Raw genomic sequence first — 22,633 nt, forward strand, 5'->3', positions numbered from 1 at the left:
GCTTTTCATATTAAGTTCATGTGTCTTGAGTTTCCCTTTAAAGACCAGTGATGGTTTAAAGGGTTTTTTTTGTTGTTGTTTTTCTAATAAAAAATAAAAAATAAATTAATAAAACAGCCTGGTATGAGTAAGTAAGTAAGTAGGCTTAATTATGCATTATGTGAGTACCCTGCTGCCTCCTGAGCTGGAGGTTCTGTAATTAGCTAATTAGTGAGAAAAAGCATTGAGCTGCTTTGGAAGACCACGCTCTCCTGGGTCTGGTGTTTCTATTAAGTGTGCACTTACCTGCAAATACATGGAAAAATCTGTGGAAGTGGAGATTTAAACCACATTTTCACGTCTGTGTGTTTTAACACATCATGCAGTTAACTTTATTTTATTTCTCTTTCTGTCACATTCATGACTAAAACACACTTAAAAAGAGGATTTACTGTACCATAACATAAGTTCAATTCCTGCCATTGCTTCTATACTTTAAATAAACTGAAGACATTTGAACCCAAACATCAAAATACTTCTGTGTGACTTATTGCTAGTTTATATTTTTTTCTTATGTTTTACATTGGGAAAATGATTTAATATGATTGATCTAATGGTAAGTAAGGTCTTCTAGATGTAAACATTTCCAACATTTAAATGTCAGTTTTTTGAAGGCATCAGGTGACCTCATCCCAGTGTCTCGCGACTCAGCACCTACTAAGAATATATTTTTTTAACAATTTGAGCCCATTTTTGCATATTTTTAACAAACTCGCCATATCTTAACCTATTTTCATCACCTTTTCCTGCCATATTTTTGCTCCTTTTAATGCATTTTTTCTACATTACTCCCATTTATGCCACGTGTCCATGAAATTTCATGTCTTTTCTGCACATTTTCTTGCACTTTCAAGACATTTTCAGCACATTCTACCACTTTTTCCAGCTAATGTTGCATATTTTGACCCGTTATTGTCACTTTTAACCTCTTTTCACCATATTTCATGCTTAATTTTGTCATATTAACCACATTCAGCATTTGTCATGCCCATTATTTTCTGTTTGAAACCAGGTGTTTGACCAGCAAACGCCTCTGAGGAAGACATCAGGAGATCAAAGTCAATTTCCTGAATAAAGTTGTCTGAATAAATGAAACCTCAACATATTATTCAAAATGAAAGGAGACAAAATGAACTTGCTGGAAATATTAGATGGCAAGTTTCAGGAAACATACAAACGGATATATGTTTTTTCCTAATGTAATTACTACTCTGCAGACAGTGGTAACCTTCTGACAGAGGAAATAAAATGCAGTATTGTTGTGGTGCTGTTCCTGGATAAGCTATTAGCTGAAGCAAAACAACTTGTATAAGAACATTATGTGAGCAGAAAGGGTCACACATCTTGACTTTAGCAGAAATGAGTGAAAACTTCCTTATTATAAATGATGGGTGGGTGCTAATATGGAGACTCTGACACTAGTGGGACCTTTACTAACCTCTGTGACCTGCTGTTGCTGATAAAAACCCCCACGCATCAGACCGTCTGTCTCACAGTCAGACATGAGTGGCTTCTTAAAAACCTCGTTCCCATGCAGCATTAAATACAGCTATAGTCACAGTACGGGGTTGGTCAGGCATTGCTTTGCTTATTAAATAAAGCATGTCGTCATTAAATGCTGATTTAATTCCTATATTGGGTAAATAAAGGCTGGAACCAACCCTGCCATTGTCCATACATCAGATAGAATTATTACTACGGCTCTGATGTTCTTTGATCGTGGAAAATATACGTAAAAAAACATAATTGGCAATATTATCATGCGTTTCACCGTGTTCGCATGGTAAAAGAGGCTGAAATTGCAATTCTTGCACAAACAAATGATGTAATATTGCAGACTTTACTTCATGCAATGGAAATATCTACAGTATATGACACGGACTAAACTCTCACTGACATATTTTGTATATTGGTACAATATTCTCAAAGTCTTGCGTAGTCTCAGCAGGTGCAAACACAGTGAAGAAAAAGGAAATTAATTAAACAAATAATCAATCATTAATTAAATAAAAAAAGGAAGCATATTTGGCACGATTTCCTGAAGTTTAAAAGCCAGTAATGACATTTGATTTGGGAAAGCAGGTTAAACCTGGTAAGATTGTGGCCAAAAACATCGTTATCGTAGGAATTCTTGTTATTTTTCTTCCTCATCTCCATTGTTGTGGAACTCCTCCTCGGCTAATAATACAGCACTAATGATGTGTCATCTCATAGGGGCAATATCAAGGATGTACAGTCAACCTTTTTTGGAGCCAAAATGTCAAGGTCAAGTGTCAAAAAACAAAATTTTTCCACATCTCTATGACTATTTATTGATGATTATATTTATGAAAATCTCATCTCAAGCAGAGTATTTTATTTAATTGGACTGAAGCTGTATGACCTACCAGTAAAAAGATTGGTAGAGGTCAAAGTTCATGAAGACACAAATAAAACAAAAAATAAATAAATAAATAAAATAAAACTTTTTTCCATGTAACTTTGCCACAAATTGAGATCCAGTGCTCAGACTGGTACCATTGAACAACATTTCCTCTCAATGTGTGATGTTGACCTTCACTCAAGGTCATTTTAAGGTCAAGGTCAGTCTTCTGATTTCCTGCATTATTACTTTAAATTTAATTATTAAAAAGAACAAACTTGTCAACAAATCCAGATACAGGTTAACATTTTTGCCTATTTTTTCAAATTGGTAAGTTTGTATTCGCCAGGTCTTGTTACTACAAGTCCAATTTAAAAAAAAAAAAAAAAAGTACAAAATGCTACTAGGCAATAAAACTGTTCTGGTTCTGATTATAAACAGAATCTGACACAGAAAGTAGGCGGAAATGTGTAAATTCTGAAGTGGAATGGTAGAAAGTTTGAATGTAACATTGAGTGTAACTGTAGAATGTACTGATGCTTTGTTGGTAGCTATTACATTTAAAATGAGATGAGTTATCCACACTTTTTGAAAGTATTTTTTTTTTTTTGCATATTTTTACATGTTCTTTATGTAAAAATACATGAAGATGTTGGAATGTCCATGAAGCGAATATGAGAAATGCATTGTTTGTGCAAAACCTTGTCTAATCTTTTTACATGTTATGTTGTGAGAAAAAGCGCGACAATAACTGATGTTGTGTCACATATTTATAGGAAACATGTAGTCATTCCCTTTAAAGGTGCAGTCCGTAACTCTCGGATCTCTCTCTCCCCCTCCCTCCCTGCTGCTGTCTTGCCCTGCCTCCAAACTTTCCAAAGTCCCTCCCTCAGAGGAGCTAACAAGCTAATGTTAGTCTGACAGCAACATCACAGTAATATAACATGCTCTGTTAAAAGCATATTACTGCAGCGCTTCTCTCTCTCTCTCAATGTGCACACACCTCAGCATCAGCAGCAACAACACAGTGTCACTTACAGCACCCATGCAGAGGCTGCTGCGCACACACAAACAACACATGCACCACAGAGTTCTAGTGTAACAACTACAAATCAAACATAATGTAAATCATGCAGCAGTAATTACCTTTCAAGCAGAAAAGTCACCAATTCCATCTTCTACTCCTCCAGACCATACACTGTAAAAAAACACGGCGCTCCAGCCCCAGTAAAGGGGCGGGGCCTGTGAGCAACAGCTGTCAGACAGTCCATCAAACACAGTCCTGGTTCTGATTGGTTCTTTTTGCTCGGTCGCGGTGCATTCTGGCAATCTGCCAAAGGCTGCAGCAGCAGGAAGGGGCGGGGCTCAATGAGCCTGTTTTTTTCACACAAACTACTAGTTTGATGTAAAGCTGTCCTTACATAGTGACAGCTTTAGCAAAGAGTTGCAGACCTCACCTTTAAAGGAGCAAGCGGGTCAGAAAATGGAAGGATGGATGGATGTGGTCGTTTTTAGTCACGCGGTTAACACAAGTCTATATGTAATGAAGTCTCCTTTATGAAGTGCTTTGAGGAAAAACTTAAGTTTCCTCGTCTTCCTTCAGGTCCTCAAACTCGACGTGTGTTTTGCTCCGCACTGATTCCTCATTTCTCCACGATGAAACACCCAGGATAAATATATAAGTGGGCCATGTCGAGTCCGTGCGGTCCAAAGGCTGCTGAGCATCCACCACTTTAATACTTCAGTGTTTGCTTGCACTTGCTCACCTCTAAAATTGTCTCCTCCGAAATGAAAAATCTGTCATTTTCCGTGCGTTTCTCCTCCTCCTCCTCCTCTTCCTGTGGGTTTTATGAAAACTAACTACACACAAAGTTCACCACTGCACTTCTGTGTATACGCTCACTCAGAAGCTATTAAGAAGAAAAGGGACATTGGCTTTTCTTAATATCCACTGCAGCATGCGTCGCATACTCCAGTGGAGTTTTAAATTCTGGCAGACATTTTTTTTTTAATTTTTTTCATCTTAGAAATGATTAAAGTCACTTTGAGATCTTAATAGAGAGTAATAAATAAGGAAACCTGTGTGTACATGTGTTTATATGAGGATTTTTGAGTCTCTGGTCTCTCCTTATAAAAAAGATGCACTTTTAATAACAAACTTCTGTTATTATTAGGTATGTTAGTCTCCAATAGGCACTTATTGGGAGTCATGAACTGCTTATCGAACCTTCCAGGCAGAACTTAGTGTTTTTATTGAAGGACACAGACATACAAAGGCAGCCATAGATTGGAAATAAACTTCCACTTTCTTCTACATTCAGTTTTATTGTCCTTGACCTACTTAAAAAAAAAATGATAATTACACATTTTTTGTTCACGATTGTTCATCATTTTGCACATTTTGTGTTTGATGAACTGGTTCAGAGCTCATTTTATTTGTAAAAGTTGTTTCACATTCTCTTTTAATGAAAGCTGTTTCTAAAGGTGAATCACAGAAAGTAAATTCAAATATTTCTTAAGATGATAAAAATTATTATGAATCACCATTTTGCATTTAATCTGCAAGGACACATGTCAAACTCAAGGCCCGGGGGCCAAATCTGCCCCTTTGGAGCATCAAATTTGGCCCGCAGGAGAAAGAGGAAACATGAATCATTCAACAATATTTTCAGGTGTTCACAGTTTTCCCAGTGCTTATATCACACGATCGCAGTCATTTTTAATGTTAAACTGTTAAAAAAATGGTCACAAAATCAAGGAAATTTAAAGTGAAGATCCTGTTGGGACTGATATTTATCACTTATTGCTTGAATATTGTCGATTTTTTACATATTTTGTATTTTATGTATACATAGAAGTGCAAACTAGAGCATATTAATGTTGAAATTACTTGTTTTCCCGCATAAAATCTGTGGCCCACTTGAGATCAATCTGCTCTGCATTTGGCCCCTGAATAAAAATTAGTTTGACACCTCTGCTTTATAGCATCAAATTTGGCCGACTTGAGAAAGTGAAAATTATAGAAAAAAACATGAAACATTTTGTAAGTGACCAACCAATTCAGTTGTAGATATCTCAGCCCCTACAAACAGAACAATTCAATTAAAATCCACAATATTCCAGTTTCCAGTTGTCCAATTTTTCCTCAAATTTTCCATAAATTTAAGTGAAAATCCTGCAGGGACTGATATACTCAAATACTATATCATGTACTTGCACATTAATGTTGAGTTTCTTTTCTCCAACCTAAAATCTGTGGCCCACTTAAGCTCAAACTGGTCCATATCCCTACCAAGCCACATCTGCAACTGCACCGATCCCCCCATCCTTCAAATCACTACTCAGAACTCACGTGTTTCACTCAGCTTTTAATGTTTAAACCACCCACCCACCCACTCACTTCTTTTCTCTGTCATATTTTCTTCTGTCAATTTAAAATATTGTGCAGAAACCTAAATAAATAAAGTTTTCATCAAAATAAAGTCAAAACCCCAGGGGAAAAATTTTAAACAAAGTTAAAATTCATAGAATAAAAAAAAAAAAAAATGTCGTAAATTTCATTTCTCAATGTCATTCATCAAACACCTTTGCTAAAATAAATGTTATAAATCCATAACCATCCTGGATTGTACAGGAACAAAAATAAATGTGATTTAGTTAATTTTTACCTGCATTCATGAACTTTTCTTCTTCCTCTTCTTCTTCTATCCTCCGTCTGTGTTTGTGTTCCCTGCAGAGCTGCTGTCAGCCTGCCATGAGCTGCGGTGTCGCTACGGCTGCATCATGACAAGAAACGGAACCTTCTGTTTCTGCGCTGACGGCTTCGAGGTCGGCGACGACGGCACGAGCTGCAGAGGTAAGATTCACCAACGGCCTCCTGCCATGAAACGTTCTCAGACTCAACTCCCCCACTCACACTTAGTTCACCGACGAAAGCAGGAGGTACCGTTATAATCGACGCACACACACACACACACACACACAGTGAAGACATTTATCTCAGGCTCTTTTTGTTATGCTGCTCATGTGCCACAGGCCCTGTTTTCAAAGAGCCAGTTTACGACATTTCTTCTTACAACTTGTCACCAAACTGCATAATTAAGCTGGTGGAAGATGTTTAACCCTCATATTATCCTTGGGGTCAGTTTGACCCCATTCAATGTTTATCATTTTAAAAAAAAAAGTAGTTGACTTTAATATTGCACATATTGCACACATTGCTGTTTTAGCTGTGTGAACTGTATCTGTGTGTGACCCATGTGTGAACTCAGTAGATTTACAAGATAAACTAACTCGAACCCTGGATTTCCACTGGAGATTTTTGGGTAGGGTCTGAATTGCACCCGCAAGAGCCAAAACGCACAATTTTTGTCAAAAATGTGGTGTCAGTGAACAGGTTTTATTTGCCTGAGTCTGAATATGTGCTTGGTTTTGAAAGATCAGTGTTTTCCTCTGTCAGGGCTAATATGGTCAATGGATGGAATTACGATCCGCCTTGAACGCAGAGTATTTTATTTTGAAAATAATCCAGATACTGTATTTTGTCTATGCACTACGTCCTGTCACGCACAGGCTTATCTTTGTCAAATTGCTGCAGCGCAGCTCCTTAAAAATAGAAGCGCCGCGTATCTGCAGCAGAGGGTCCCAGCATGACTCGGCATTTACGGATGCCGTGAAAACTTGGGGGTAAAACTGAAAGTTTGACCTGATGGTGGCGCTGCAGGAAAGTTCATATCATCACCACAACCAATAGGGTTCATACTCTTGTGGTCAAATAATGTTTTCAATAAATTTGGCGACACTAAATCTTCTCAAATCTTTTAAATCTTTTAAATTAGAATTATTCAATTAATTCTAATTTAAAAGTTTGTCCTAATGGTGGCGCTAGAGAACAGGTCAAGGTTTCGTTGTCAAGTGGTTATTTATGTATTCAACAATTAAAAAAAAGGCACAAAAACTTGGTCGGTAAAATGTATTCGAGATATTTGAGGATAATAGGAGGGTTAATAAAGTCTATTTTGAATTCGATTGGTATGAGTGCAGAAGTGACACCAGCCACAGTGAGTCGTAGATAAAGCTCAGAAACAATTTACGCCTCCAGAGCCGTACTGAGACCCATTATGTGTTACTCCATGTATTTGGGCCATGTTTGAGCTCACCTAATTTGTTACAAATGCCTCTTTTTCTTCTATCTTCTAAGATCATGATGAATGTGCCACGTACGGGGCGTGCAGCCAAATGTGCACCAACACCTACGGCTCGTACAGATGCAGCTGCACAGACGGATTCATTCTCCAGTCTGACAGGAGATCTTGCAAAGCCAAGCAAGGTGAGCGACACTCACTCTCTCATAAAGGAGAACAAACAGCACAATCTGCATTTCATGTATGCCCACGTTCCAATAATAAACAGCGTGTTTTTTTTTTTTTGTTTAGCCAGAAGGAAATTTCCGCTTACTATCACCTCCGTGTTCACAAGAGATGTTGGGGAGAGATTAATGTGGTTTGGTTGTGACCACATTTGTTATCCATACGGGCGATGGGGGAAGGTTTTTCTGTGCAGGAATAATAACAGAATTAATGAACATGAAACTCTAAGTGAATGCAGCTGAAAGTGTTTTGAGGAAAAACATTGCTGAGCTCTTCCCTGATTAATGCTACGGCAACAAATCAGTTCACGTACAACAATAACTTAGTTACAGTAGATATGACACTTAAATAAACTCAGTTTTGATGGGGTAAGTCAGAGATGGGAGTTTTATCACAGCTGTTAATGTCAGCATTTAATAACATGAAAAGCCCTCATGTATCATTAGTTCATTTGTTTTTCATTATGTAACAAAAACATGAAAAATGAAAAAAACACTCATTATTTGATATTTGTTTCCAAAACCAAAATGAAAAAATGGAAAACGCCTTGTTTTTCCAATTCAAGCTCTTTTGCTTCGGTCCAGAAAACAATAAACGGAAAACGAACACCTTTATTCGTTTTCTCCACCGATTGACCGGAAGTGTACTCTCATTCGACGCTAACGGCTATGCTAACGGCAGTTCGGCATGACAAGATCGCTGCTTCCAACTGTGCATCCGAAACGTGTCCTTTTGGCTTCAGCTAGTGTTGGGCACAGAACCTCCTCACGGACATTTAGGCGGATTCAGAGACTCCCAAGTGTTGCCGAGCTAAAGATATCGCGGAATGTGTAACGCTAATGGAGAAAACGAATGAAGGTGTTCGTTTTCCATGTTTCGTTTTCTGTACCGAAGCAAAAGAGCTTGAATTTGAAAAACAAGACGTTGTCCGTTTTTTTTCAATTTGGTTTTGGAAACAAATATCAAATAATGAGTGTTTTTTTCATTTTTCATGTTTTTGTTACATAATGAAAAACGAATGATACACGGATTCTCAATAAATCAATCAAACCTGTTTAATCACAATGACTACTTTCCTACCAGGAACGAACTGAACAAGATAACCCATAATCCTAACTGAACCCGATGCTTATACGCATTCATATTAAATCTCCACTGAGCTATAATGGTGCAAAGATAACTTTAAGGTTAGCGTTAGTTGTTGAAGCTCATGAATATAAATGTGTCTCAGAGGCCAGAGGCTGAGGACCAGCCGAGTATGAACAGCACATTAACTTGGTCTGAATGAGATTGAAGAAAACGCTCTCATCTCATCTGACAGCAGATAAATATGTACATATTGATCTAGTTTTAATTTGTCAAATACACCCCAGTAATTATTCTTTGTATGCAGGGAGTGACTATAGGCAAACTTATACTTTCATCCCACTGATAAACAATATTTAACTTGCATCATGTTTAATGGACACGTGTAACACCATTAATTTTCATAGCACGACTGCACCAAGTGGGCCACCAAAGTGATGACGTTCATTGTTTGATCTTAAAAGCTTTCAGTACAACTTTTGCTATTTAGTTTGTAATTAGTAAATTAACTATTTATACCGACATTCACTAAAAGTCATTTTAAATAATAAGAGAGGGTGATTAAAGTTGTTTTGTTTGGTGGAAGTTGTGTGAAAGTAATTGTAGACCAGGGGTCCCCAAGCACCGGGCTGAGTACCAGTACTGCTCCATCGACCATCTGGTACTGGGCCGCCAAAATAGATAAATAATCAATAATAAAAACTCAAGTTTTACAAATTATATTTGGTTTTTTTCAATAATATTAATAATAATACAACATAGTGTTTAAAGGCACCTTTCAGTATACGCAAGGTCACCGTACAAGCTACAGCAATATAGTATGGTAGCATGCATTAAATACTTAGTATTTAACGTAACATATTTGTGTGTTTCATTTTGAAAAAACTCATACTTCTGCTTTAATCTACATCATTCCTGCGTTTTATCAACCAGGGGTAATGTTTTCACCAGCAATGATTTATTTTGTTTGTTAGCAGGATTACATCTTAATGGATTTTGACAAAATGTTATCCAAAGATAGACTTCATGCTACGAAAGATTGGATCAGATCCAGATCAATATACTGATTCTGGATCAGTTTGGAAAATTGAAAATGCCTTATATTTCATTGTTGGCAAAAATTAATATCTCTTTGTTTTGTCAGGTTGGTTTTTCTATTATTCCACCAAGTTTCATTGGGATTGGATCCAGATTGCGTATTTCATTGTGATTTTTTCTAAAAAAATGGGTGTCTCCAAATTTTAAGTAAAGATACACCTTAAGCCACGGCAGATTCACTTACATTTTGAAGCGGATCCAGACCAATAAACTGATTCTGGATTAGTTTGAAAAATCGAAAAATCACAATTTTTCATTGTTGGTGGAAATTCAAAAAATATTCTCTCGGTTGGTAATTGACTGATCTTTATGAAATTTGACACAGATATGTCAGGTTGGTGATTCAATTACCCCACCAAATTTAATTTGGTTCAGATTAAGATTTTTTAAATGGGTGTGTCCATACATTTGGACCTACTGTATGGTTTTTAATGGGAGATGGAAATCTCTTCTTTACCTTTTTATTTAGTTTTCATCTAAAAGTATTCATCCTTCATCTGTAACCTTCAGACATTATTGTTTGGCTAAAATCTTTTTCTGAAATGTGTTTCTACTACTTGATAATAGATTTCTCTCTCCCTCCAGATCCTGGCGACATCCGCCCAGTGCTTCTCATCGGAGGCCCAGAACGCATAGTCATCACCCATCTAAATGGAACAGGCCTCCAGCCCCTCAGGTCTCTTAGTGTGAATGGGACGCTAGCTTTGGATTTCCAGCATAACCAGGAAAGTGTTTGCTGGGCCCTATCTACAGACTCCTCTGGGAAACTTCACTGTGCCATAGCAAAGAACCGACGTGGATTTACACGAGAACAAGAGATGAAAACACAACAAAATCTGCAACGTAGGTTGAAGATTATTGTCAATCTATGAGGAATAAATAGAGTCTCACCATCTGTTTGTATCAGGAAGACAAATATAAGCACTTACCAGTTCGGTACATATCTCCCTCTGTGTTCCAGCTAAGCCTTTGTTCCTTCCCTCTTTCTTTTTCTCTCCTTTTCTCTCCTCTCCTCACCTCTAAGCACTCTGCTCAATCCTTTCATTATCGCTGCAGTTTTAGGAGAGGTCAGCCTCAGCACTTTTGCCCATCACCTTTATCCTTTTAGCTGTCATTCATCTCTACAGGCTACTCTGATTTAGTTTGGTCAAAATGACCCGCCGCTTTTCTCCCCCAACAATTTCAGTTGTTGACAAATATAAATCACATTGAAGTCCTTTTTTTGGCTCTGACTTTCATTAAATGTCAGTCAGATTTTGACATTTTGGAAAATCTTTAATCTTACGAGACCAAAACTGACAACTGAACTGAGTGTATTTCATGTTAGAATGTGTGCAATGATATAAATGAATACATGATCTATGGAATATGAGTATTTGATTAGATTAGTTTTATATTTATTTCAAACATGCATAGGTGGAGTTTGAGATTTTTGCCGGGGGGCAAAAGAAAAAATATAGTTAAATATATAGACCGTCTCGAGATGCGCACCAACCACAATCTTTGTAATTTATACAATAAGGCAAAAATGATGAGTGAAGAAGAATTGCGCAACAGAAGAAAAACCAACCTAAAGTCTCAAAAGTTTGGAACCTTTTCACTGAAAATGTATATTACACACCTGAGGTAGAACTAACATCTGTGACATTAAACTAACAGTAATATGTTTGAATCGAAGCAGCAAAAACTTTTTTCATTTTTCAAACATTTTTTGGGAAAACTAATGAAAACTTTTGACCTCTCGGGGGAAAAACTGTTAATGCTATAGCTAGGCAAATGCTAATGTTAGGTTAGTGCTAATGTTTGGTTAATGCTAATGCTAAATTAATGTTATGCTAATGCTAGGTTAGTGCTAATGTTAGGTTAATGTTAATGTTAGACTAATTCTAATGCTAGATTAATGCTAATAATAGATTAATGCTATTGCTAATTTTAATGCTAGGTTAGTGCTAATGCTAGTTAATATTATTGCTAGGCTAATGTTAGGTTAATGATAATGCTAGCTAATACTAATACTTAAAAAAAGAAAAAAAAGCTAATACTAGTACAAGTTAATACTAATGCTAATGCTAAGCTAATGCAGTGTTACGTGGGCCAGCACCTGCATCTTCACTTGCATTTTCTTCAGGAAATGCAAATGTTCTTGTGGATGTGTTTGATGTGTGATTTCCAAGTGAATTTTTCCATCTATTGTAACACCAATAAACATTACATCTACTAAAATATCTATTTGGGCACATTTTGCAAAGTTCCCATGTGTTTTGTTTTTGTTCAAAATAAATGCATGTGTTTCGGACACATTTTGGGAGAAACTAATTTGGCTTTTCATGCACATATCGCATCACTATTTGCACTATATTTTCTTCTTAGATGTAATACACTGACTCATTTTCCTTAGATATTCCTCTTTTTTTCTTAAATTCTTCTGGTAAACATGGTTTTGAGACATAAGCAGCATACAGTTGGATGCTTTTCTTAGCTGTAACTGTTGAAACAGAGATTTTATCTGCCTGATGACCTCCTGCCGCTTCTGTTTTCTCTTTCACAAACACTCACTACAACTTTCATTTATTTCCACTGCAGATGTGGAGCAGATGGCAATCGACTGGCTGACGGGAAACTTTTATTTTGTTGATCGCGTTGCTGGCAAGATATTTGTCTGTGACCGTAGTGGGAACACGTGCGTTACCCTCCTACAGCTAGACCTACTTAGTCCTAAAGGTATAGCTCTGGATCCTCTCATGGGGTGAGTCATTCTGAAGACTTGTTCATATTCTTTTTTTTTTTTGTTTTGCTTTGGTTTTTGCAACAAAAACAAGATTAATGCATTGTAAATTTTAGGGATTAGGTGATTCACTGTGATTCCGCACAACTTTATTTCACAGCAGCAGCAGAACTTTTCCAAATAAAGTTATTTTTATATAACCTTTGCATTTAAATTACCAATAATGATGCATTTGCTGTCCTCACGAGAAAAGCTGTATCAGTTAAGCAGGGATACACATAAAGATAATCGATTTCGCCACTTTCCGAACAAGGAAATCAAACACCATATTATCTCTTGTCAAAATATCTCAAGGTATATTCCCAAACATACTTGGGCTTAATGTAGGTGAAACGGACTCGTGCAGGTACTTCAAGGAAATATCAAAGCGTTAAGCAGATGCCTCTGACAAAGACTGGCAGTCGACAGTCAAAACGGGTCAGGAGATCAAGGTAGATTTCCTGAGGAACAGGTGACTGAATAAATGAAACCATAACATATTATTCAAAAAGAAGACCAAAACAATCTTGCTGGAATTATTACGCGTAGTAGTTTCCAGTGAAATCCTACATTTCCCACAATCCTTAGTGCTTTTCTGTAGTCCTTGTACTCTTTCTTTCTGCCAGTCTCTCCTCAGAGCTCGTCTCCATCTCTCTTGCTCTGTTAAACCAGGCGGTAAAATGCAGGTCGGTGTTACATATAATGTGGGTCAATGTGAAAAATACGTCTTTTGTGACACCAGGTACGCGGAGTGGAGTCCGTGTGGTCATAAAGTTTGAGCTCACTAGCATGGCGGACGTCCAAGGTGTCCGGTGTATTACTATACTAAAATTCAGTGTCCTATATGATGTAGTTCCTGAGATAATGGAAGCTAAAAATGGGAGAAAAACAATGACCCATGAAAATTGACACAAACCTCCCTCACTATATTATGCGTATCTCAAAAAGTTTTCATCCAATCAAACTAAAAATGTTCAGTGTGCCTATTTAATTATTAAGGAACAATAGGTAAAAAATCATTCTGAATTTGTTGAGACCAAAGTGCGTGGGATGTCCTGAAAATTTGTTGAAATGCGTTGGAATGACACTAGTAGTAGAGTAGTGGCGTTCCAAGTCACTTTTTCAAGTCGGAGGTCGCAAAATCCTTAAATTTTGAGTTACTTGAAAATGCAGCATTGCTAGATCAATGGTGGGACAGAATGGTGCTGTGTGTGTTTGGGATTATCAGAGCTCACACACACGATATGATTCAAACTGTTCTATGCTTTTTTTTTTTTTAAATCTTTGTCTGGTGTCCGTAACGGATATAAAATATCTCTTCAGATTTAGACAATCCTGATATGTGTAACCCTCTTTATGGAGGGAAGATGTTGGAGGTTTGGAACCATCTGTAAGAGATGGAGGAGTAGCAATTTAACACAGTCTATTTTAAAGTTAAAACTCAAGCTCCGAATACACAGTCCAAGTCCAACAAAAACCAACCAAGTACAAACGGCAGAGACCAAAATCAAACGTGCATAAAAAAACAAACTGTCTGAACTGCATCTGAATGATAGAGAGAGAGAGAAGAGATCTCCACTTACAGGACAGTGTGTGTCCTACACAAGAAGGGGTAATGACCCACAGCCACAGAGACATGCTACATGCTACAAACCTTTTTCCCTTTTTGGTTGAATGTAGTTCGTTTTATCACGGGGCCTCATTTCCTCAATCCAATGTGGATCTCATTGTAGCTGCAGAATGTACAAGTTCAGCATCCACACCACGTTGTCCTAATCCCCGACAGCCATCGTTGATATGCCGCGTGCAGGTGCACCTGTTAAGGGAGCTCATGGGTTCCTTGCTGACGCTAACACTTTCTGCAGCACAGCCTGGTCTACGGTTCAAAGTGCAGCTCGTCTCTTCCCCCGTACCTTGACTTGTGCAGATTAAGTTGGCCTCCTGCCGTTCTCTGGCTGTACATTGTTTTCAAGCTCCATCTTTGGAAAAAAAAGCCCAGAGGGAAAACATGGCATAGTTTTTTATATCAGTTACTTAACATGTAGATTTAAACATCTCTGGATCTGTACAGAAGGATGTTTAAGCACTTTTAAAAAGTTTTTTTTTTGAGTATTTCAATTCTGCGATTGACTTTCTGGCCATCCTTGAAGGTCAACTCCTGGTACAAAGAGATTTGGCCCCTCCGTGCCTCACATATACTCCACCTGTTTGTGTACTCACCCTGAAAGTCAATTGCTGGATGCTTCATCTAATGTCCTCAATACCAGCACAGAAGAGATAATGGAAAATGGCTCTTTTATTACTTTTCCCCTCCAGGTTATAACACAACGAAAGACAGTCTTCTAAATCTTTATTTCCTGACAACTTAATGTGCTATTTTTTATTAGTTTTCAGTTATTAGACGATAACTTTTACAATCATAGAATGTTTGATTTGGGGAATTACGAGCACAACATTTGATTTATTTCACTTAAACTGTCATCGTCTTTGCTCCTCATCCTAAAATCTTCTGGTAAAGTTTTTTCGCTAATTTTTGCTCTAATAAATCAACAGCTGTGGTTGCTGCTTGATCTGCAGTTTCTAATTATTGTCATAAACTTTGTTACATTTATCTTATATTTGGATTATTCTGCAATTGCACAACACAAACACTGAGCAAATACAGTACATAATGACAGTTGACAAGTTAAGATGCAAGATGGACAAAATGTTTCTTGAGACATGTTTGTGGCCTCCATGTTCTCCTCCTCTGACCAATGAGAGCTTTGTTTAAAAACAGGACCAGAGTGGCTAATCGGGTTGACCAGGACAATTCCCAGTGGGCCAGTCTGATGTTTGGGTCGCGTAGTAACTAGGGCCCTCATTTATTAACCGTTCATACAACGTGTGTTTGACCATATTGACGCAAGCTTCTGTATTTATCGATTCTGATGTGAGCGTACGCTACAATCTCATGTCAGGTCTGAGCTTGTGTGTGCAAATCTCGTGATAAACACAACGTGATATTTATTGCCTAAAGCGTGCAGACGTCATATCCGTGTGTCTCCAGGATCTCCGTTGTGAAGTTGCTCTCAGCGCACACAGGGGGGCAGACGTCACTTGCTCGGTAACTGATCCTCTTCCACAGAGCGTTGAAATATGCTTCATTATTTCCAGTTTTCACATCAAAAAGCACATTTGTTTTGCTCCACTTCAGATGTGAAGATGCAGTTTTGAATTTTGTAAAAGCTTCTTCTTTTCTTGTTTGACCTCAGTGGGCGGGGCCTCCAGAGCAGGGTGGCGTAACAAATTAGAGACATTCGAAATCAGCAGCTGGATTTATCAACACCCGATTATTTGTACGCTTGGATTGGTCACATACAAATGTTTCATGAACCACACGTTGGTCCTGTCGTACGAACTCAATGTGCACTCAGATTTACACCCGTTTTTACGCAAGGTTGATAAATGAGGGCCCAGCACCCCATCAGCCTTGAGTCCCTAATTAATTATGCTTTGAAAGGAAAATAAAGAATCGGAAATACAACTCAACTGACTTAAATATTGTTCAAATAATTAATGCATACATCTGTGCGTTTGACATGAATGCCATCTGGTTTTTAATGAATGAAGCAGATGATTAATTCAGTTGAGGTTAGTGTAGTGGTCAAGTTCATGAGTTCGATTCCCAGAACGATGGTTTTCCATCTGAAGTGTGTTTGTTTTTCAAGCAGCATAAATGAAAAATCATGGTCAACATGAAATATTCTGTGTTCATCCATTCTAGTTGTCTTATGCTTGCGTGCTGATAAAAAATAGGTTTCAATTGAAATCCTTGGAAAAAGCATGTGTTGTAAAGACTAATGTTGGAGATGTTGAAATGAATCTACATTTTGAAGTAACTCGTACTTGCACTAAAGTGAAAATATTTTAGAAAAATACACTGAAGTGCAAAGCTTTACAGAACCGTGTGCGATTGTCGACTTAACTTGTAAGGTTATATAATATGATATTTTAATAATAATAGGTCATGATGATATAAAGTGGGCCAGTACTTTAAGGCATGCAACTCCAGGGATGAAAATGAGTCCCAGTCTGGCCCTGTTTGAGACGCATGTTTCCCTCTGTTCAATAACATTAAACTACAGTGAAAACTATTTTTTTGTGCTGTAAAATATTTTTTCATGAGACATTTACGACCTTTGTCAAAAGACATGTTGCACCTCTGTAAAGTTAAAGATCTGATTTGTATCTCAAAAGGTTTTTGGTATTTAATTTTGTATTAAAATAATACAATAAATAACTCAATATTGTTGTAAATGATGTATTTTTTGTTAGAAATCAGCTTTTTTTATTGGTAGAAAACATTAAAACAAGCGTAACTATTTGCCCATTCTTTGACCCTTACAGAATGCTCTTCTTCACCGATTATGGAAATGTGGCCAAGGTTGAGCGTTGCAACATGGACGGTACCAACCGCACACGGCTGGTGGATTATAAAGTGGAGCAGCCCACAGCTGTGGCGTTGGACATCATCAAGAAGCTGGTGTACTGGGCAGACGCTTACCTGGATTACATCGATGTGGTCGATTACAATGGCAAGGACAGGCACACCGTTATCCACGGTAGCCAAGTGAGTTCAACCAGACACTACAATACTTCATCAAACATACTATATGCATGTGATCCCTGGAGAGTTTAGGGTTTGCTTTCATTTTGGGCAGATTGCACGTGATATTTGCAATTTGATATTGGTTAATTTCAAAATGCATTCATTTTATTTAACTCTTTAGGTTTTGTTTCATTTATTTAATCAAATTGAGCCCTGCAGTAACTGTTAATAGTTTCGGACTTTAGTTAAGCATTGTTCAAGTAGCTCTTCTCATCAAAAGGGTAAAGTTACTTGGGATTTTAAAAGGGCAAGGCCAAAAAACACAAAAATTTACGTGAGATCAGACTTTTAACTCCTCAACAGCTAAATATAAATAATAAACCACCGGCATTTATTGAAGTTTCGTCTTTTACCTTTGTAAAACTGTACATGCATCATTAGGACAATCATCCTGCATTTACTTGCAGAAGAAGTAGTTTTGTTTATTGTTGATAATCCCTAAACCTGTGGTTCTCAAACTGGATTAAAAAAACAAAAAAAGGTCAATTTTTCCTCCCTACCCAACAGAATTTTAACAAAGTGGGTGAAAAATGTAACCTTTACTGGAAAAAAAAAAAAAAAAAAAAAGATAAATCTTCTTTAAAATCTCTTAAAGAGATCCAAAATCTTTAAAATGCACTTATAAGAAGATCTATGCCTAACAAAACACATCATTTTGCACCATATTCATTGATTTGCCTTTTCAAAATGGGACTACTTTACTGTTTTAGAGCCTGTGTTTCGCCATCTTGAAATCATGTGATTGATGATGTCACACGGCCCCACTGCCTGTAAACATCCCATTGTTTTCTATTGGAGTTTTCTATTCAGCCTGATTTTTAGATCATTTAACAGCTTTTTAGTTCAAAATGCCATATTGTGCTGCTTTAGGATGCTCTTAATAAAACAAGAAAAGTTTAAGTTCTCCCACCAATAAAGGAGTCCTTTTATCCTCGGGGTTTGTGTCTTCAACTGTCCATGATTTACTTTCTAACTTCAGCCGCCTGAGCGTGTCAGCGCACTGTTTAAGGGAGCATTAAGATTGCCTTGGAGAGCTCTTCTTCTCTGTTTCATTGTCTACTACGAAACCGCTGAGTTGGAACTGTCGCCCCCTGCGGTCACAGATTTTTTTTCCTGGTCACAACTGTTTTTATCCGCTTTCGGTAAACAAAAGAGGTTTACATCGATATCTTTAACTTTTTCTGGTTTTTCAGAGCAACAAAAAGCAGCACTAGTTGTCATTTTGAAGGAAAAAGCTGCTAAATGATCTAAGAATCAGGCTGAATGTTTTCCTCCAATAGAAAACAATGGGATGTTTACAGGCAGTGGGGCCGTGTGACATCAATCACATGATTTCAAGATGGCAGAACACAGGCTGAACAAATATGGTGCAAAAATAATGCGTTTTGTTAGGCACAAAACTTCTAATAAGTACATTTCAAAGATTTTAGATCACATTTCTAAAAAAACAACATAAAATGTGCAATGACGTATTTTGGAACAGTAATAATGAAGTAATGAAATCATGACGTCACACCTCTCAGTTTGATAACCACTGCCTCAAGCATTGGTCCCTAATAAATAGAGGTTGGTGATTCCTTGGAATGTTCATTTTAAAAGTGAAATTCTAATTATAAAATCCGACCTTGAATTAATGAAGCAACCTAATATTATTGATCATGTGACACATCACACCTTCTTCTGCACAATGAGCACAACTGATTATAGGAAATGATCTCTGAAAATGGACACCTTCAATTATTCAGTTCCTTTTTTTTTTTTTTTTACTGTAGATTCTACACTGTGTGCATGCAACGAGAAAAAGGCCCTTGTGTGTTTGTTGTAATTATCTAGTGTTTATGTATATCCAGCAGTTTATTCAGAGGAAAAGTGGACATCATGGAGTTTTCTGTATAATAAGCATTAATGCTTCTCTACTCATAAGCACTGTAGGCCTTTCACAGGATTGTTATCCAGCTGTTTTTGTTGTGGATAAATGCAACGTAATTTCATTCTGTTGTGCATCTCTGATGTTATGTTGAATGACAGTAAAGGAATCTATCTATCTATCTATCTATCTATCTATCTATCTATCTATCTATCTATCTATCTATCTATATTATCTATCTATCTATCTATCTATATTATCTATCTATCTATCTATCTATCTATCTATCTATCTATCTATCTATCTATATTATCTATTTTACAAGGTATCCAATAGACAGGACATAAATTAATTGGTAGATATTAGTTTTTAGTGTATTTTACAGCTGATTTAGGACCCGTTATCATAAGAGATGCTAACAGAAAGCTAACACAAGAGGAAAGTTAACTTTTGGTAGGTGAATTGTAATTGAACATGGGTAATTGAAAACGTAATTGTAACTAAAAAATATAATTGAACCCTGTTAATTGAACCCTGTTATCTACTATATTGTATTTTGCTGTTACAAGGTAGATTCAAGAAAACGTTGAGTATTTTGAATATGTCGATGTCGGCCCAAGTGTCTCTTTTTTGGGAAATCAATATATGGTCCCCCTAGAGAATTACATTTGGTATTTGCATATTTCTCACTTCCTTTCACTCAGTACAATCTGTAAAGTCTGGCACTTGGTTTTATCTTTCCATCTTGTGACCTTAATGTGGTTTTACCGTGGTTGCGTTTCGGCTGAATTCTTCTTGTTTTGCAGGTGTCGTACATTTATGCATTAGCCGTGTTTGAGGACTACCTATACGCCATCCGCTCCGACCCTGTCAAAGCCAGCGCCACAGAGTTGCTGCAGATCCAAAGGTTCAACATCACAGCAGAGAGCAGGACGCTAACAGGCTTAGGGACGTCTCAAGGACTCCGTGTTTACCACCGTCTGGTTCAGCCTAAAGGTAGAACCGCAAAACGTCTGTTAACAGGATTTCATCATCAGCAGTTAACGTCAGGGTTGGGGTCAATTATAATTAAAATTATGCCTAATTATACAAATTTTTGCCTAATTAATTAAAATGATGATGTAATTATAATTGTAATTGTATTTGAAAAAATCTTTTGCTATTGCAATCATAATTGAGTTGTAATTTAGTTCAGATAATTGACTTGGTATTTTACATGGAAATTGGCATAAAAATTGAAACATTTAAGACCATATAATAAGACATAAAAATAAAATAAAATTTGATTTAGTTATTTATTTTATTTGAGACAAGGCTATATAGTAAGGCATAAAAATAGAAAAAAAATATGATTTTTATTTTAGATTTATAGTAACGCATAAATATAGAAACGTTTTGGATTTTTATTTTTGTAATAACTTAAAAACTAGCTAAAAATGATTAACTGAAACTGCAGTAAGGCATGACAAATGAGAAAGATGTGAAAAACACCCATATTTTGCAGACAATGCAAAAAAAATGGCAATAATTTGGCATAAAGCATAAAAATGTGTTATGGAGTTATTTATTTCAGGCTCAGTATTGTGATTAAATACATTTGAAATTGAAAAACATAATTGTAATTTAATTTCAGCGGAAATATAATAATTTTAATTGAATTTCAGGGGGAAAATGCTGGTTACTTTAATGATAATTGAGATGTAATTGAGCACAACCCTGGTTAAGGTTTTTAGGGCATTTATTTAGTGGTTTTGTGTCTCTGTTTGCAGTGAAGAGCCACGCATGTGAAACAGATTCCTATGGAAAAGCAGGAGGATGTTCCCACATCTGTTTACTGAGCAGCAGCTACAAATCCAGAAGCTGCCGCTGTCGCACCGGTTTCCTTCTGAGCTCTGATGGAATGGCCTGTAAAAGTGAATATTACACACCTTTTAATTTTAACACTCAGCCGCGAAATTTTGCATGTGAAAACACGCTCTAGGAAAGGAAACATTGTTGCGTATCCAGAAACTAAAGTGATGTGTTTTCAAGCAGGAATATTAATTATAGGAAGGTTAATGTTGCACTTTGGCTGTTTAGAGCGAGTAGGAGCCATTATGTGCTGCTGTGGTTAAGTAGTGCCTTCATTAAAGTATGAACCTTTTATTAAAATTAGCTGACTTGTATGAAAATATTTTTTAAGACGTAATTGATTTGACCTTTTTAGCATCCAGTTGTCAGCATTCACAGTATCTGTTGATCTACAGCACATGTCAAACTCATGGCCCAGGGCCCAAATTCGGCCCAGAGGAGAAAATAAAAATGACTGAGAAAACATGAATTAATGTGTAAATGAAACCCAACAATATTTGCAGGGACTCACAGTTTTTCTGGGGCTTATATCTCTTAATTATAGTCATTTTTAATGACAAAACAGTTGAAAAAAACCTTCAATTTTCCTCAAACTATGACACATTTCGCTTAATTAAATTGAATTTGGTCACAAAATCTAGGAAATGTAATGTTAAAATTATTTTAGGACTGATATATATCACTTAATGCTTGGATATTGTTGGTTTCTTACATATTTTGTATTTTACGAATATGTAGAGGTGCAAACTATAGCACAATAATGTTGAAATTACTTGTTTTCTTGCATTAAATCTGTGGCCCACTCGAGATCAAACTAATCCGTATTTGGTCCCCGAAATAAAATGAGTTTGACACCCCTGATCTATTACCTCTTGTTTGGTAATGTGTTAATTACATGCAATAATGAGAGAAGCTTGAATGACAGATAATGGTTGAGGTGACGAACCAACATCAGGTTTACAACTGGCGTACAATAGATATTTAAATTATGTCAGGCACACTTTATCACAGTGGTTCCCAAACGGTGTGCTGCGGCACACTGGTGTGTCGTGAGGCATGTCCGGGTGGGCCGTGGGATTTTGCGACAACCATACATTATTGCAATATACAACTACACAAAAAGATATATATTTTTTTATTTACTACTTTGAATGCACTCATTTCATAATACAGAAGCAAACTCAATACCTTTTTATATATATATATATATATATATATATAATAATCTCTTCCTCACCCTCTTTTTTTTTTCTTTCCTCCAAGCTCGGGTCCTCTACCAGAGGCCTGGGGCTTGAGGGTTCTGCGCAGTATCTTTGCTGTTCCTAGAACTGCACTTTTCTGGACCAAGATGTCTGATGTATTTCCTGGGATCTGCTGGAGCCACTCCTCCAGTTTGGGGGTCACTGCCCCGAGTGCCCCAATGACCACGGGCACCACTGATGCCTTCACCCTCCAGGTTTTCTCCAACTCTTCTCTGAGCCCCTGGTATTTCTCTAGTTTCTCGTGTTCCTTTTTGCTGATGTTGAAGTCACTTGGTGTTGCTATG

The 22,633-nt window shown here is 37.0% G+C and overlaps 1 protein-coding gene across 1 annotated transcript in view; it reads left to right on the plus strand.

The window, feature by feature from the left end:
* lrp1bb (low density lipoprotein receptor-related protein 1Bb) overlaps positions 1 to 22,633 on the plus strand; it is a 407,613-nt gene that overhangs the window by 187,699 nt on the left and 197,281 nt on the right. The window contains 7 exon segments of the mRNA XM_028435312.1: positions 6,138 to 6,257; positions 7,602 to 7,730; positions 10,540 to 10,797; positions 12,538 to 12,700; positions 17,108 to 17,330; positions 20,043 to 20,232; positions 21,006 to 21,149. Of these exon segments, the coding sequence (XP_028291113.1) occupies positions 6,138 to 6,257; positions 7,602 to 7,730; positions 10,540 to 10,797; positions 12,538 to 12,700; positions 17,108 to 17,330; positions 20,043 to 20,232; positions 21,006 to 21,149 (1,227 nt within the window).

The sequence above is a fragment of the Gouania willdenowi genome, chromosome 21 (assembly GCF_900634775.1).
Source record: "Gouania willdenowi chromosome 21, fGouWil2.1, whole genome shotgun sequence".
NCBI lineage: Eukaryota > Metazoa > Chordata > Actinopteri > Blenniiformes > Gobiesocidae > Gouania > Gouania willdenowi.